Here is a 14,242-nt window from a genome sequence, read left to right as displayed (position 1 = left end):
TCAACTACCTTTTTCCTCACAGATCTTTTGACAATTCTTTTTCTTTCCCCATTAAAAAAAAAAAAAGATCACAGGTGAGGATGGTTACCTTTAATAGCCATTCAAACCCCTGTGTGTCAACTCGTGTGCATGTTATCAGGCCAAAATCACCAGGGTATGTAAACTTTTGATCAGGGTCATTTGGGTGGTTTCTGTTGTCATTATGATTTAAAAAGAGTAAACAGTTGAATGATAATAAATGGCTTCAGCCAAACACTAACCATGAGTGAAAGAAAAGTTTGTGTTTTATCATTCATATTCTCTGAAAAATAGCCAAGAAATAATAAATTCTGCCAGGGTATGTAAACTTATGAGCACAACTGTATCTATTTTTTTGGTAGAATGCAAAAAGTGAACAGAGATTATCTGCTGGAGCATGCCTAGAATCTGTGAACTCAGTTGAAATACAATGCTTGTGTCTAAACACTGATAAGGTAGGTGGAGTAGATTGCTCCAAACAGCATGGCTATTAAATATAAATAACCTAAATCACAAACAAAAAAATAATAATGCAAATAAATGTGATGTAGAACAATATCGTGTTGGCGATCCTCAGTCCCTCAAAATAAGAGTAAAAAACGTAAATAGTGTAATATTTACATAAACTTTATATTTGTGTATAAGTGCCAAATGACTACTCACATAAACCTAACCTATCATCAGCTCAGGTAAAAATGCAGTCCTGAGAATAAGGCTGTCAGGCTCAGCTACTCAGTGCGTGTGATCTCCGGTATCTCAGAGAAAAGAAAACATTGAAATAGTGTGATATTGCATAACATCAATATAAGCGCTGAAAAGGTTAGAGTTTTACTTACACTTTCTGGGAGCTAATCATAAGCCCCACTAGAATTGCAGACCTGATCTCTAGGCTGTGAGGTAAAGCCACACTGAACGATTCGCGAACTGCTTCCAAAAAAACTTTAAAACCTATGTAAATTAAAAATGCAACCTGGAGAGCAGATTCATTCGGGCTACAGTGCCAAATTGTTACAATTTACACTTAGTCTATAAAGAGGATGGCAACGGGTTGAAATAATGTATCCGTATAATAGCCAACGTCCTTAAATGTACAAGACCGCCCTTCGCTATGACATCACCAGTTGCGTAAGTCTCGAAGTACATTTCGCCATGCCCCTGTGGATTTCTTGATAACAGTATCATATATGTAATTAAAAATTCGCAATCACTTATTGGAGAAAGAAAAAAAACTTTTTTTTAACAAAGACTTTAGGATCTGATAAATACCACCTGAAAAAAGAAAAAAAAAAAAAACTTTCCTCAATAGCTGGTTTGATGGACATCCAGCTATAAATAGGACACAAGGAACCGCTAACATTAACTCTTAAAAAAGCCACGGGGCGTGGCGAAACGTATGTCGTGACTTACGCAACTAATGATGTCATAGTGAAGAGCGGCTTTGTACATGCAAGGACTTTAGCTATTATACGAATACATTGTTTCAATCCGTTACCATCCTCTTTATAGACTAAGTGGAAATTGTAAAATTGTAACAATTTGGCACTGTAGCCCTGAATGACTGTGCTCTCCAGATTGCATTTTTATTTACATAGGTTTTAAAGTTTTTAAATAAATATTTTTTGGAAGAGATTCCCGAATCTTTCAGTGTTACCTGACAGCCTAGAGATCAGGTCTGCAATTCTAGTGGGGCTTATGATTAGCTCCCAGAAAGTGTAAGTAAAACTCTAACCTTTTCAGCGCTTATATTGATGTTATGCAATATCACACTATTTCAATGTTTTCTTTTCTCTGAGATACCGGAGATCACACGCACTGAGTAGCTGAGCCTGACAGCCTTATTCTCAGGACTGCATTTTTACCTGAGCTGATGATAGCTCATGTTTATGTGAGTAGTCATTTAGCCCTTATACACTAATATAAAGTTTATGTAAACGATATTACACTATTTGTGTTTTTTCTCTCTTATTTTGAGGGACTGAGGATCGCCAACACTATCCTTTTACATCACATTTATTTGCAGCATGAATATTTAAGTACTTTTGAAAATGTTAAAATAGTCGCCAGCAATTTAAAAAAAAAAATATGTATTTAACTATTTTTAATTAATTAGCCCTTTTAGGATATGCACATATCTCAACCTGTTTTATGGCACTTTAAGGTCTCCTGTTTCTGGTATTCAGAATCTTGCAGTTTTCCATTGTGTCTATCAGATTTCCGGAAACTCAAAAAAACAAACATCAATTCCCCAGAATTTATCTTCTTTTCCAGAAACCTGCATGGGAGAAAAGAAATCACCCAGAAATGGCTTTATGCCCATCCAAGGATACCTGTAGCTTATTGCAATGCAAGTCTGTTGTGATCACCACAGAAAGTTGAAATATGTAAGCATCTTCATGTTATCTGTATGAATACAAACAGAATGCTAATACAGGAGTCTAAGTCTTTAGATCCATAAATACTCTAAGCTCTAAAGCTACATCCTCAAACTTGGGATAATCCAAAAATGTGTCCAGACCAAATAAAACCAATATCCATGATAATGACCATGCAGGTTGGCTGCAGAAAACGCCTAAAAAAAACGATTACTTTGATGTACCTTGTGAACCACCAACAGAGAGAACCTAACCTTATGAAAGATTCATTCTTTTACAGGATTAGGGAATCACAGTTGAAATGGTCTCATGTAAAACCATATAAATTAAAACTACACAGAGAGCCCATGCAAACCTTTGTACATAAGATCCAGGTACTAAAAGGTAGATGTCCTTGACCATATGATCAGCATATTTATTCCAAAGAGTCTTAGCTTAACATATGGATAAACCAAATATCTAAATCTCATTAAAGGAACATGAAAGTCAAACAAACTTACATGATCCAAAAAGCATATTTCAAGTCACTAAACCTCTTATCAATTTTACTTTACTTTGTTTGCTTGATATCCTTTAAAGGGCCATAATACCCAAATGTTTAAACACTTGAAAGTGATGCAGCATAGCTGTAAAAAGCCGACTAGAAAATATCTCCTGAACATCTCTATGTAAAAAAGAAAGATATTTTACCTCAAAAGTTGCTCAGTAGCCACATCCCATTGTAAAGGATTTCTAAGCAGCATTTTAGTGTGTCTGTCCTGGGACAGCTTAGGGGATGAGCCTTGTGAACTCATTATTTCACCAATCAGGTAAAGGAAGCTTACTATGAAATCTCATGAGTTAAGTCAAATCTCATGAGATCACAGTAAGAGTTCATGACCTGCAGCTGGGAGCAGCTGAGTATAACTTTTTACACAGAACTTAATCTGCTGAGCTGAGAAGATTGTGAGGTAAAATATCTTCCTTTTTTACATAGAGATGTCCAGGTGATATTTTCCCGTCAGCTTTTTACAGCTATACTGCATCAGTTTCAAGTGAATTAGCATATATTTTTTATTATGTCCCTTTAATGAAAAAAAAATATGAACATCTGCTTAGCAGCAGTAATACTGTGAGCTAGCTGGTGATTGGCAGCTACACACGTCTCCTCATTGGCTTACCAGATGTGCTAAACCAGCTACCAGTAGAGCATTGAAAATGGATTAAAACAGTTATATAAAGCAACAGTGCAAATATATATATATATATATATATATATATATATATATATATATTTCCATTTATTTATTTTTTACAAATATAAATGGGCCTTAAGCACTAAAAAATTATAAGCTTAGTATTGTGGTTGCTACCCACCTACCTCTAGACATGGGTGCCACCATGTTGAAATCTAGCTTTTACTGCATTCCAGTGCTGACGTGTGTTTGCACATGTGCAGCAACTCTTCATATACCTGCAGTGAAAGTTAGGTTCCAAAAATACTTCTGTTCAAAACTGAAATGCATCAATGTGGTTTACAATTTTGGCTGGAATGTCCCTTTAAGGGCTGCTCCAGAGCATCAATTAACTTTTGATACTGAACATGCCTGACAATTGGTGGCTTGGCTATAGACTTATGAATTCTCTATCTAGAACTTACAGTAGTCCAGTTTTGTGGAGGTTAAAAAATTTTTTCAAGTAATAGTACTAAATATATACACATATATACACACACACACACACACACACACACATATACACACACAACAAAAAAAACAATAGACTATCTTAATTATGCTTCTTTATGTTCCTGATGGAGGAGATATTACATAACAATACAAAAAGAAACAGATATATACTTTACCGATGGCACCATAAATTCCCAGATGACAAGATCTGACGATTTTCCTTCCACCTTCTGCTTGTTATTCGAAAGCTGGTCAATATTTACCAGAGCACAACCACTATCCACAGAGTCCATGCTGTTGACATCAGATCCTGCAGGAAGCAATTTCAAGATCATCTCACACTTTGGATATATTAATAGATCTTAGCTTTCCAATTCAAAAGTATGCTCAAGAAAAAATGACAACACCGCCATTTACTAGAAAAATCAGTTTACCAAATGAATCTGGCAAAAACTTTATTAAAATAGCAATGAAAAGGCATTGCATAAGTATTAAATTTACTCAATGTAGTCACTAGAATTGTGAACTGTGTAATCAAATCCCAGCTCTGTACTCTCTAATTCAGCACAACGTACAGTATTTAGAGAGCCCAATTCAGAATTAAAACATTACATTTACCATAATACCTTTACCAAAGCTATAGGTGTTGTACATTAGCCTCATGATGGAGGCCATAAAACTGACCTTGATTACCAATATTTACTAATCATCTAAACACAAGACAACAGAATGTTTTGATTGCTTTTATGAAAAGTTTAAATGATATATACATAGAACCATTCCTTACTACTGTAGTGCACATAATGCTAGCTATGATCACAGTAGCACAATCTCGTCATACATTTAGCGGCTAGTGGTATGCTTTATGCAGAATATGCTCCGGGGTTATTATCCCAACTGCATATAATAAATGCAGTGCCAACTAAATAAGAGTGACTAGCTTTAGAGCTATGATTTTTTTTTTTTTTAAATAGAAAAAATAATTTTGAATCAGAGTCGGCTCAGCATTTTTGGTAGCTACAGAAAAAAAAACCACTGTAAATAATACATATATTGCAAATAAACTATCAGAGATCATATAGATCAGGGTGAATACAAATCAATGCTCATTATTTAAATCAGATTATTCTTCAAAAAGCATTAAAAAAAAAAAAATCTTATTTAAATAAATAAAAATCTATCTAATTTTGTTTCTATTTAAAGGTATACTAAAGCCAAATGTTTTCTTTAATGATTCAGATAGACCATGCAATTTTAAAGGGACAGTCAACACCAGAAGTTTTGTTGTTTAAAAAGATAGATAATCCCTTTATTACCCATTCCCCAGTTTTGCAAAACCAACACTGTTATATTAATACACTTTTTATTTCTGTGACTAACTTGTATCTAAGCATCTTCTGACCGCCCCTAATCACATGACTTAGTCATTTTGCATATAGTTGCATTTTAGCCAATTAGTGCAGTGTCTGCCACTAGCGTGATCACAATGCTATCTATATGGCCTACATGAGCTTGCTCTCCCCCTGCTGTGAAAAGTAAATAAAATAGAGGCGGCCTTCAAGGGCTTAGAAATTATCATATGTGCCTTCCTATGTTTGCTTTCAACTAGAATACCAAGAGAACAAAGCAAAATTGTTGATTAAAGTAAATTGGAAAGTTGTTTAAAATTACATGCCCTATTTGAAAAATTAAAGGTTTTTTTGACGACTGTCCCTTTAAGCAACTTTCTTATTTACTCCTATTATTTTTTATTACTTCTCTTGCGATCTTTATATAAAAAATAAAAAAAACAGGAATGTAAAGCTTGGGAGCCGAACCATTTTAGGTTCAGCACACTGGATAGTGCTAGCTTATTTGTGGCTACAGTTAGCCATCAAACAACAAGCATAACCAAGGTTTTGAAACATTCTTACATTCCTGCTTTTTAAATAAAGATAGCATGAGAACGAAGAAAAATTAATAGGAGTAATTTAGAAAGTTGCTTAAAATTGCATGTTCTATCTTAATCATTAAAGAAAAAAAATCTGGGTTTAGTATCCCTTTAAGATACATTATAATCTAAAAGTTATTCATCCTGAAATATAGATTTGTTCTTAATTATATAGCAAGATGTTGTATATTCATGGCTTATTTTTTGTGGTAAATTCATTCAAAATGTCATGCTCTCCCAGAGGTTTCTGTAAGATTATTTTGGGCAATTTTTCTATCTTGTAGATATCACATATTGTTTTTGTAGTTCTCAAAACTGAATTTGTGTCTGCAGAAATAATATGCCCCTTCTTCACAGCAAGAATGTTATAAAATAATCAGAGTAGAGAAATAGACCTCAAAAGGTACATTATCTGAAATCCTAAAGGTTTTCTTTCATGACTGAAGTAAATCTGAAAATTGTATGCTATTATCATATTTGTTTCAGTCTCTTGGTATTCTTTGTTAAAGGAGAGCAATGCTTTACTGGTACTCGAGCCTAGCTGAATTGGTTGAGACAGATAAGCAGCTACCTTACAGCAGTGCATTGCATCTGAGCCTATGTATGCTTTTCAACAATGGATAACAAGAGAACAAAGGAAATTATAAAAGTACATTGGAAATTGTTCTTTCTGAATGATGAAAATTAAATTTTGAATTTACTGTCACTTTAAATGGCATTGCTCCCCTGCAACAATGTATACAGAATCAACCCTTTAATACGTTTCAAAAACCTTATACAAGTGTGAGGGAGGGGCAAGCGTTAAAAATTAAATGTTGTTTTAGCTAAATACAACTATTTAAATTGTTATGGTAATGGTTATTTTTCTTTAGTTAAAGGGAAAGTAAAGTCATAATTAGACTCATGATTTTAACAGAGCATACAAATTTAACCCCTTGTTCAGACAAATCCCTGAAGTACTGGTCAGTTAATAAACTGAGATCTCCAGCTCTGGCTAAAATGGTCCAAAAATATCTTTCTGCCCCATGCAGTAGTGTGGAAAGTGAAAGACTGTTCAACTTGGAGTCAAACCTCCTTACGGATAGCAAAAACAGACTTATATCTGAACATGTAGAGAGGCTTCTGTTCTGTTCCTTAAAAAGAACTTGCCACTAACTTTTGAAAAAGTATTCTAATTGCTAAATTGCCTTTTTACTGCTAGTTCTCATCTTGTACAATAATGTTCAAAACATACTGTACTCTGAGGAACATCCATAGGTTAGCTTATATAATTGCAGGAAGAGTACTCGTGGCAAAAATTAAGTTAATTGCAATGAACACTCATCCTGCAATTATAGGACTAGATTTAGATTACATTTGATTGGTAAGCTTTATCAATGATTTGTTCACATTTCCAACTTCATAGACTTTAATAGAGTAGGACATGTAATGAGAGCATTGGTAAAGCTTACCAGTCAAATGTAATTTAGCCCATAGTGTTGTTCCCCATGATTAAACAGTGCACTGTTCTATTTTTTACTGTATTGCCCTTTTGGTTGGTTGGGATTTTATATTTGTTGTTATTAATATATTTTATTGTAATATTTTTTATTTATAAACATGTTCTGCGAATTTTATGACAAATAAAACTGTTTTATTATTTCATAATGTCTTTTAAGTTACAGTCCTTCATAATTATAAAGAAGGAATCTTAAATAATTAGTCTGTATTGTGCTTGGTTAACTGTCACATGACATTAAAAAAAAAGTATCGGTAATTGATATCGGCGAGTATTTGAAAACAAGTATCGGTACTTGTACTCGTTCTTAAAAAAATGGTATCGGTGCAACCCTAGTAAGGAGGATTCTACCCTGCAAAAAAAAAAAAAAAAAGCCTTATTTTTTTATTTTGGCAGTCTGAATAGAGTTCTTCCCTGGGCTGCTTGAGGAGCTCAGTGTGGCGAACGCCTCAAACAAATAAAGGATCTTTCAGCATGAAGTATTTTATACTTTATGACTGAAAGTCCCCTTTAATTTCTTCCAATGGTAGATCCTAGCATTTCACAGATTCCTAGAATGTGCCATCACCTTAAGATGGGGGTGAGATGTATCAGATTGGAGGGTAATCTATACTGAAGCTAAAACTAACCCCTTCACTGCAGGGAATAGTAAGATATAGAGAATATATATACATACATTGGATATAAAAGGTCTACACACCCCTGTTAAAATGTCAGGTTTCTGTGATGTAAAAAAATGAGAAAAAAATAATTTCAGAACTTTTTCCACCTTTAATGTGACCTATAAACTGTACAACTCAATTGAAAAACAAACTGAAATCTTTTAGGTGGAGGGAAGTAAAAATAAAAAATAAAATATGGTTGCATAAGTGTGCACACCCTTAAAACTAATACTTTGTTGAAGCACCTTTTGATTTTATTACAGCACTCAGTCTTTTTGGGTATGATTTTTTCAGCATGGCACATCTTGACATCGCAAGATTTGTCCACTCTTCCTTGCAAAAACACTCCAAATCTGTCAGATTGTGAGGGCATCTCCTGTGCACAGCCCTCTTCAGATCAACCCACAGATTTTTGATTGGATTCAGGTCTGGGTTCTGGCTGGGCCATTCCAAAACTTTAATCTTCTCCTAGTGAACCATTCCTTTGTTGATTTGGATGTATGCTTTGGGTCGTTGTCATGCTGAAAGATGAAGTCCCTCTTCATGTTCAGCTTTCTAGCAGAAGCCTGAAGGTTTTGTGCCAATATTGACTTGTATTTGGAACTGTTAATAATTCCCTCTACCTTAACTAAGGCTCTAGTTCCATCTGAAGAGAAACAGCCACCACAATGCTTCACTGTGGGTATGGTGTTCTTTTGGTGAACTGCAGTGTTTTTGCGCAAAACATATCTTTTGGAATTATGGCCAAAAAGTTCAATCTTGGTTTCATCAGACCAAAACACATTTTGCAACATGCTTTTGGGAGACTTCAGATGTGTTTTTGCTAAATTTAGTCGGGCTTCAATGTTTTTTTATTAATAGGCTTCCATCTTGCCACTCTACCCCATAACCCAGACGTATGAATTATACGGGCGATTGTTGTCACATGTACCACACAGCCAGTTCTTGGCAGATATTCCTGCAGCTCCTTTAATGTTGCTGTAGGCCTCTTGGCAGCCTCCCAGACTAGTTTTCTTCTCGTCTTTTCATCAATTTTGGAGGGATGTCCAGTTCTTGGTAATGTCACTGTTGCACCATATTTTCTCCACTTGAGGACTGTCTTCACTGTGTTCCATGGTATATCTAATGCCTTGGAAATTCTTTTGTACCCTTCTCCTGACTGATACCTTTTAACAATGAGATCCCTCTGATGCTTTGGAAGCTCTCTGCAGACCATGGCGTTTGCTGTAAGATGCGACTAAGAAAATTTCAGGAAAGACCTACTAGAACAGCTGAACTTTATTTGGGGTTAATCAGAGGCAATTTAAAAATGGCAGGTGTGTACCGACTCCTATTTAACATGATTTTGAATACGACTGCTTAATTCTGAACACAGCTACAACCCCACTTATGCAACCATATTTTATTTTTACTTCCCTCCACCTAGAAGATTTCAGTTTGTTTTTCAATTGAGTTGGGTAGTTTATAGGTCACATTAAAGGTAGAAAAAGTTTTGAAATGATTTATCTTTGTCTCATTTTTTTACATCACAGAAATCTGACATTTTTAACAGGGGTGTGTAGACTTTTTATAAATGGAGTGATAGCAAAAATGCTAAAAATTCTCCAGTATTTTGGGCAAGTTTTTCTATGAAAGTCACGGTAGTGAAGGGGTTCAACAACTTTCAAATTGACTTCTATATAATTCGCTTCCTTCTCTTGTTATCCTTTGCTGAAATGTTTATCTAGGTAAGTTCAGGAGCAGCAAAGAACCTAGGTTCCAGCTGCTGATTGGTTGATACATACCAACATACATACATAGCCTTTGGCTTACCCATGTGTTTAGTTAAAAACCAATAGTGCATTGCTGCTCCTTCAACAAATGATGCCAAGAGAATGAAAAACATTTAATAGAAGTAAACTGTAAAGTTGTTTAAAATATGTTGTACCTAAATCATGAGAAAAAAAATTTAAAATTGTCAAGGTAAATCATTTTCTCCTTCCAATAAAGTACAGCTGAAAAGAAAAATTAAACTTTCATGATTCAGATAGAACACGCAATTTTAAGCAACTTTATAATTTACTCCTATTACATTCTTGCTTTTTCAAATAAAGATACCAAGAGAACGAAGAAAAATTAATAGGAGTAAATTAGAAAGTTGCTTAAAACTGCATGCTCTCTGAATCATGAAAGTTTAATTTTGAGTAGACTATCCCTTTAACCTAAAACTGGAGAAAGTTCACCTCCCAATAATTTCATTCACTTCAATAATCTATCTATAGTATCTCACAAACGTGAGTACACCCCTCACATTTTTGTAATTATTTTATTATATATTTTCATGTGACAACACTGAAGAAATTACACTTTGCTACAATGTAAAGTAGCTAGTATACAGCCTGTATAACAGTGAAAATGTTCTGTCCCCTCAATAATTAGTCTGTATTGTGCTTGGTTAACTGTCACATGACATTAAAAAAAAAGTATCGGTAATTGATATCGGCGAGTATTTGAAAACAAGTATCGGTACTTGTACTCGTTCTTAAAAAAATGGTATCGGTGCAACCCTAGTAAGGAGGATTCTACCCTGCAAAAAAAAAAAAAAAGCCTTATTTTTTTATTTTGGCAGTCTGAATAGAGTTCTTCCCTGGGCTGCTTGAGGAGCTCAGTGTGGCGAACGCCTCAAACAAATAAAGGATCTTTCAGCATGAAGTATTTTATACTTTATGACTGAAAGTCCCCTTTAATTTCTTCCAATGGTAGATCCTAGCATTTCACAGATTCCTAGAATGTGCCATCACCTTAAGATGGGGGTGAGATGTATCAGATTGGAGGGTAATCTATACTGAAGCTAAAACTAACCCCTTCACTGCAGGGAATAGTAAGATATAGAGAATATATATACATACATTGGATATAAAAGGTCTACACACCCCTGTTAAAATGTCAGGTTTCTGTGATGTAAAAAAATGAGAAAAAAATAATTTCAGAACTTTTTCCACCTTTAATGTGACCTATAAACTGTACAACTCAATTGAAAAACAAACTGAAATCTTTTAGGTGGAGGGAAGTAAAAATAAAAAATAAAATATGGTTGCATAAGTGTGCACACCCTTAAAACTAATACTTTGTTGAAGCACCTTTTGATTTTATTACAGCACTCAGTCTTTTTGGGTATGATTTTTTCAGCATGGCACATCTTGACATCGCAAGATTTGTCCACTCTTCCTTGCAAAAACACTCCAAATCTGTCAGATTGTGAGGGCATCTCCTGTGCACAGCCCTCTTCAGATCAACCCACAGATTTTTGATTGGATTCAGGTCTGGGTTCTGGCTGGGCCATTCCAAAACTTTAATCTTCTCCTAGTGAACCATTCCTTTGTTGATTTGGATGTATGCTTTGGGTCGTTGTCATGCTGAAAGATGAAGTCCCTCTTCATGTTCAGCTTTCTAGCAGAAGCCTGAAGGTTTTGTGCCAATATTGACTTGTATTTGGAACTGTTAATAATTCCCTCTACCTTAACTAAGGCTCTAGTTCCATCTGAAGAGAAACAGCCACCACAATGCTTCACTGTGGGTATGGTGTTCTTTTGGTGAACTGCGGTGTTTTTGCGCAAAACATATCTTTTGGAATTATGGCCAAAAAGTTCAATCTTGGTTTCATCAGACCAAAACACATTTTGCAACATGCTTTTGGGAGACTTCAGATGTGTTTTTGCTAAATTTAGTCGGGCTTCAATGTTTTTTTATTAATAGGCTTCCATCTTGCCACTCTACCCCATAACCCAGACGTATGAATTATACGGGCGATTGTTGTCACATGTACCACACAGCCAGTTCTTGGCAGATATTCCTGCAGCTCCTTTAATGTTGCTGTAGGCCTCTTGGCAGCCTCCCAGACTAGTTTTCTTCTCGTCTTTTCATCAATTTTGGAGGGATGTCCAGTTCTTGGTAATGTCACTGTTGCACCATATTTTCTCCACTTGAGGACTGTCTTCACTGTGTTCCATGGTATATCTAATGCCTTGGAAATTCTTTTGTACCCTTCTCCTGACTGATACCTTTTAACAATGAGATCCCTCTGATGCTTTGGAAGCTCTCTGCAGACCATGGCGTTTGCTGTAAGATGCGACTAAGAAAATTTCAGGAAAGACCTACTAGAACAGCTGAACTTTATTTGGGGTTAATCAGAGGCAATTTAAAAATGGCAGGTGTGTACCGACTCCTATTTAACATGATTTTGAATACGACTGCTTAATTCTGAACACAGCTACAACCCCACTTATGCAACCATATTTTATTTTTACTTCCCTCCACCTAGAAGATTTCAGTTTGTTTTTCAATTGAGTTGGGTAGTTTATAGGTCACATTAAAGGTAGAAAAAGTTTTGAAATGATTTATCTTTGTCTCATTTTTTTACATCACAGAAATCTGACATTTTTAACAGGGGTGTGTAGACTTTTTATAAATGGAGTGATAGCAAAAATGCTAAAAATTCTCCAGTATTTTGGGCAAGTTTTTCTATGAAAGTCACGGTAGTGAAGGGGTTCAACAACTTTCAAATTGACTTCTATATAATTCGCTTCCTTCTCTTGTTATCCTTTGCTGAAATGTTTATCTAGGTAAGTTCAGGAGCAGCAAAGAACCTAGGTTCCAGCTGCTGATTGGTTGATACATACCAACATACATACCAACATACATACATAGCCTTTGGCTTACCCATGTGTTTAGTTAAAAACCAATAGTGCATTGCTGCTCCTTCAACAAATGATGCCAAGAGAATGAAAAACATTTAATAGAAGTAAACTGTAAAGTTGTTTAAAATATGTTGTACCTAAATCATGAGAAAAAAAATTTAAATTGTCAAGGTAAATCATTTTCTCCTTCCAATAAAGTACAGCTGAAAAGAAAAATTAAACTTTCATGATTCAGATAGAACACGCAATTTTAAGCAACTTTATAATTTACTCCTATTACATTCTTGCTTTTTCAAATAAAGATACCAAGAGAACGAAGAAAAATTAATAGGAGTAAATTAGAAAGTTGCTTAAAATTGCATGCTCTCTGAATCATGAAAGTTTAATTTTGAGTAGACTATCCCTTTAACCTAAAACTGGAGAAAGTTCACCTCCCAATAATTTCATTCACTTCAATAATCTATCTATAGTATCTCACAAACGTGAGTACACCCCTCACATTTTTGTAATTATTTTATTATATATTTTCATGTGACAACACTGAAGAAATTACACTTTGCTACAATGTAAAGTAGCTAGTATACAGCCTGTATAACAGTGAAAATGTTCTGTCCCCTCAAAATAACTCAAAACACAGCCATTAATGTCTAAACCGTTGGCAACAAAAGTGAGTACACCCTGGAAATGTCCAAATTGGGCCCAATTAGCAATTTTCCCTCCCCAGTGTCATGTGACGCGTTAGTGTTACAAGGTCTCAGGTCTGAATGGGGAGCAGGTGTGAAATTTGGCGTTACCTGGAAGTTCAACATGGCACCTCATGACGAACTCTGAGGATCTGAAAATAATAATATTTGCTCTACATAAAGATGGCCTAGGCTATAAGAAGATTGCCAAGAACCTGAAACAGAGCTGCAGCATGGTGGGCAATATACAGTGGTTTCACAGGACAGGTTCCACTAAGAACAGGTCTTGTCATGGTCGACCAAAGAAGTTGAGTGCACGTGCTCAGCGTCAAATCCAGAGGTTGTCTTTGGGAACAGCCGGACAGATAGCTCAGCATGCTAAGGCACTGTGGCTGAGCTCTGTAGCAGCCCAAGGGTTGCAGGTTCGATCCCCGGCGAGGTTCACTCAGCCTTTCATCCTTCAGAGGTTGATAAAATGGGTGATTAGCCGTGCTTTACAAGTACCCAATACATACATACAAATAGATGTATGACTGCTGTCAGCATTGCTGCAGAGGTTGAAGGGGTGGGGTGTCAGCCTGTCAGTGCTCAGACCATACGCCACACACTGCATCAAATTGGTCTGCATGGCTGTCGTCCCAGAAGGAAGGATCTTCTAAAGATGATGCACAAGAAATCCCGCAAACAGTTTGCTGAAGACAAGCAGACTAAGGACATTGATTACTGGAACCATGTT

At 35.5% G+C, this 14,242-nt stretch overlaps 1 protein-coding gene across 4 annotated transcripts in view; it reads right to left on the bottom strand.

Annotated features, from left to right (window-relative positions):
• The window catches only part of AKAP1 (A-kinase anchoring protein 1), a 236,336-nt gene that overhangs the window by 57,462 nt on the left and 164,632 nt on the right, over positions 1 to 14,242 (bottom strand). For all 4 annotated transcript variants that reach the window (XM_053707531.1, XM_053707529.1, XM_053707532.1 and 1 more), the window contains one exon: positions 4,234 to 4,367. In XM_053707531.1, coding sequence (XP_053563506.1) covers positions 4,234 to 4,367 — 134 coding nt within the window. The remainder of the gene's footprint in view (positions 1 to 4,233; positions 4,368 to 14,242) is intronic.

The sequence above is a fragment of the Bombina bombina genome, chromosome 3 (genome assembly GCF_027579735.1).
Source record: "Bombina bombina isolate aBomBom1 chromosome 3, aBomBom1.pri, whole genome shotgun sequence".
Taxonomy (NCBI): Eukaryota; Metazoa; Chordata; class Amphibia; order Anura; family Bombinatoridae; genus Bombina; species Bombina bombina.
This window is presented reverse-complemented; position numbering and strand designations above follow the sequence as displayed.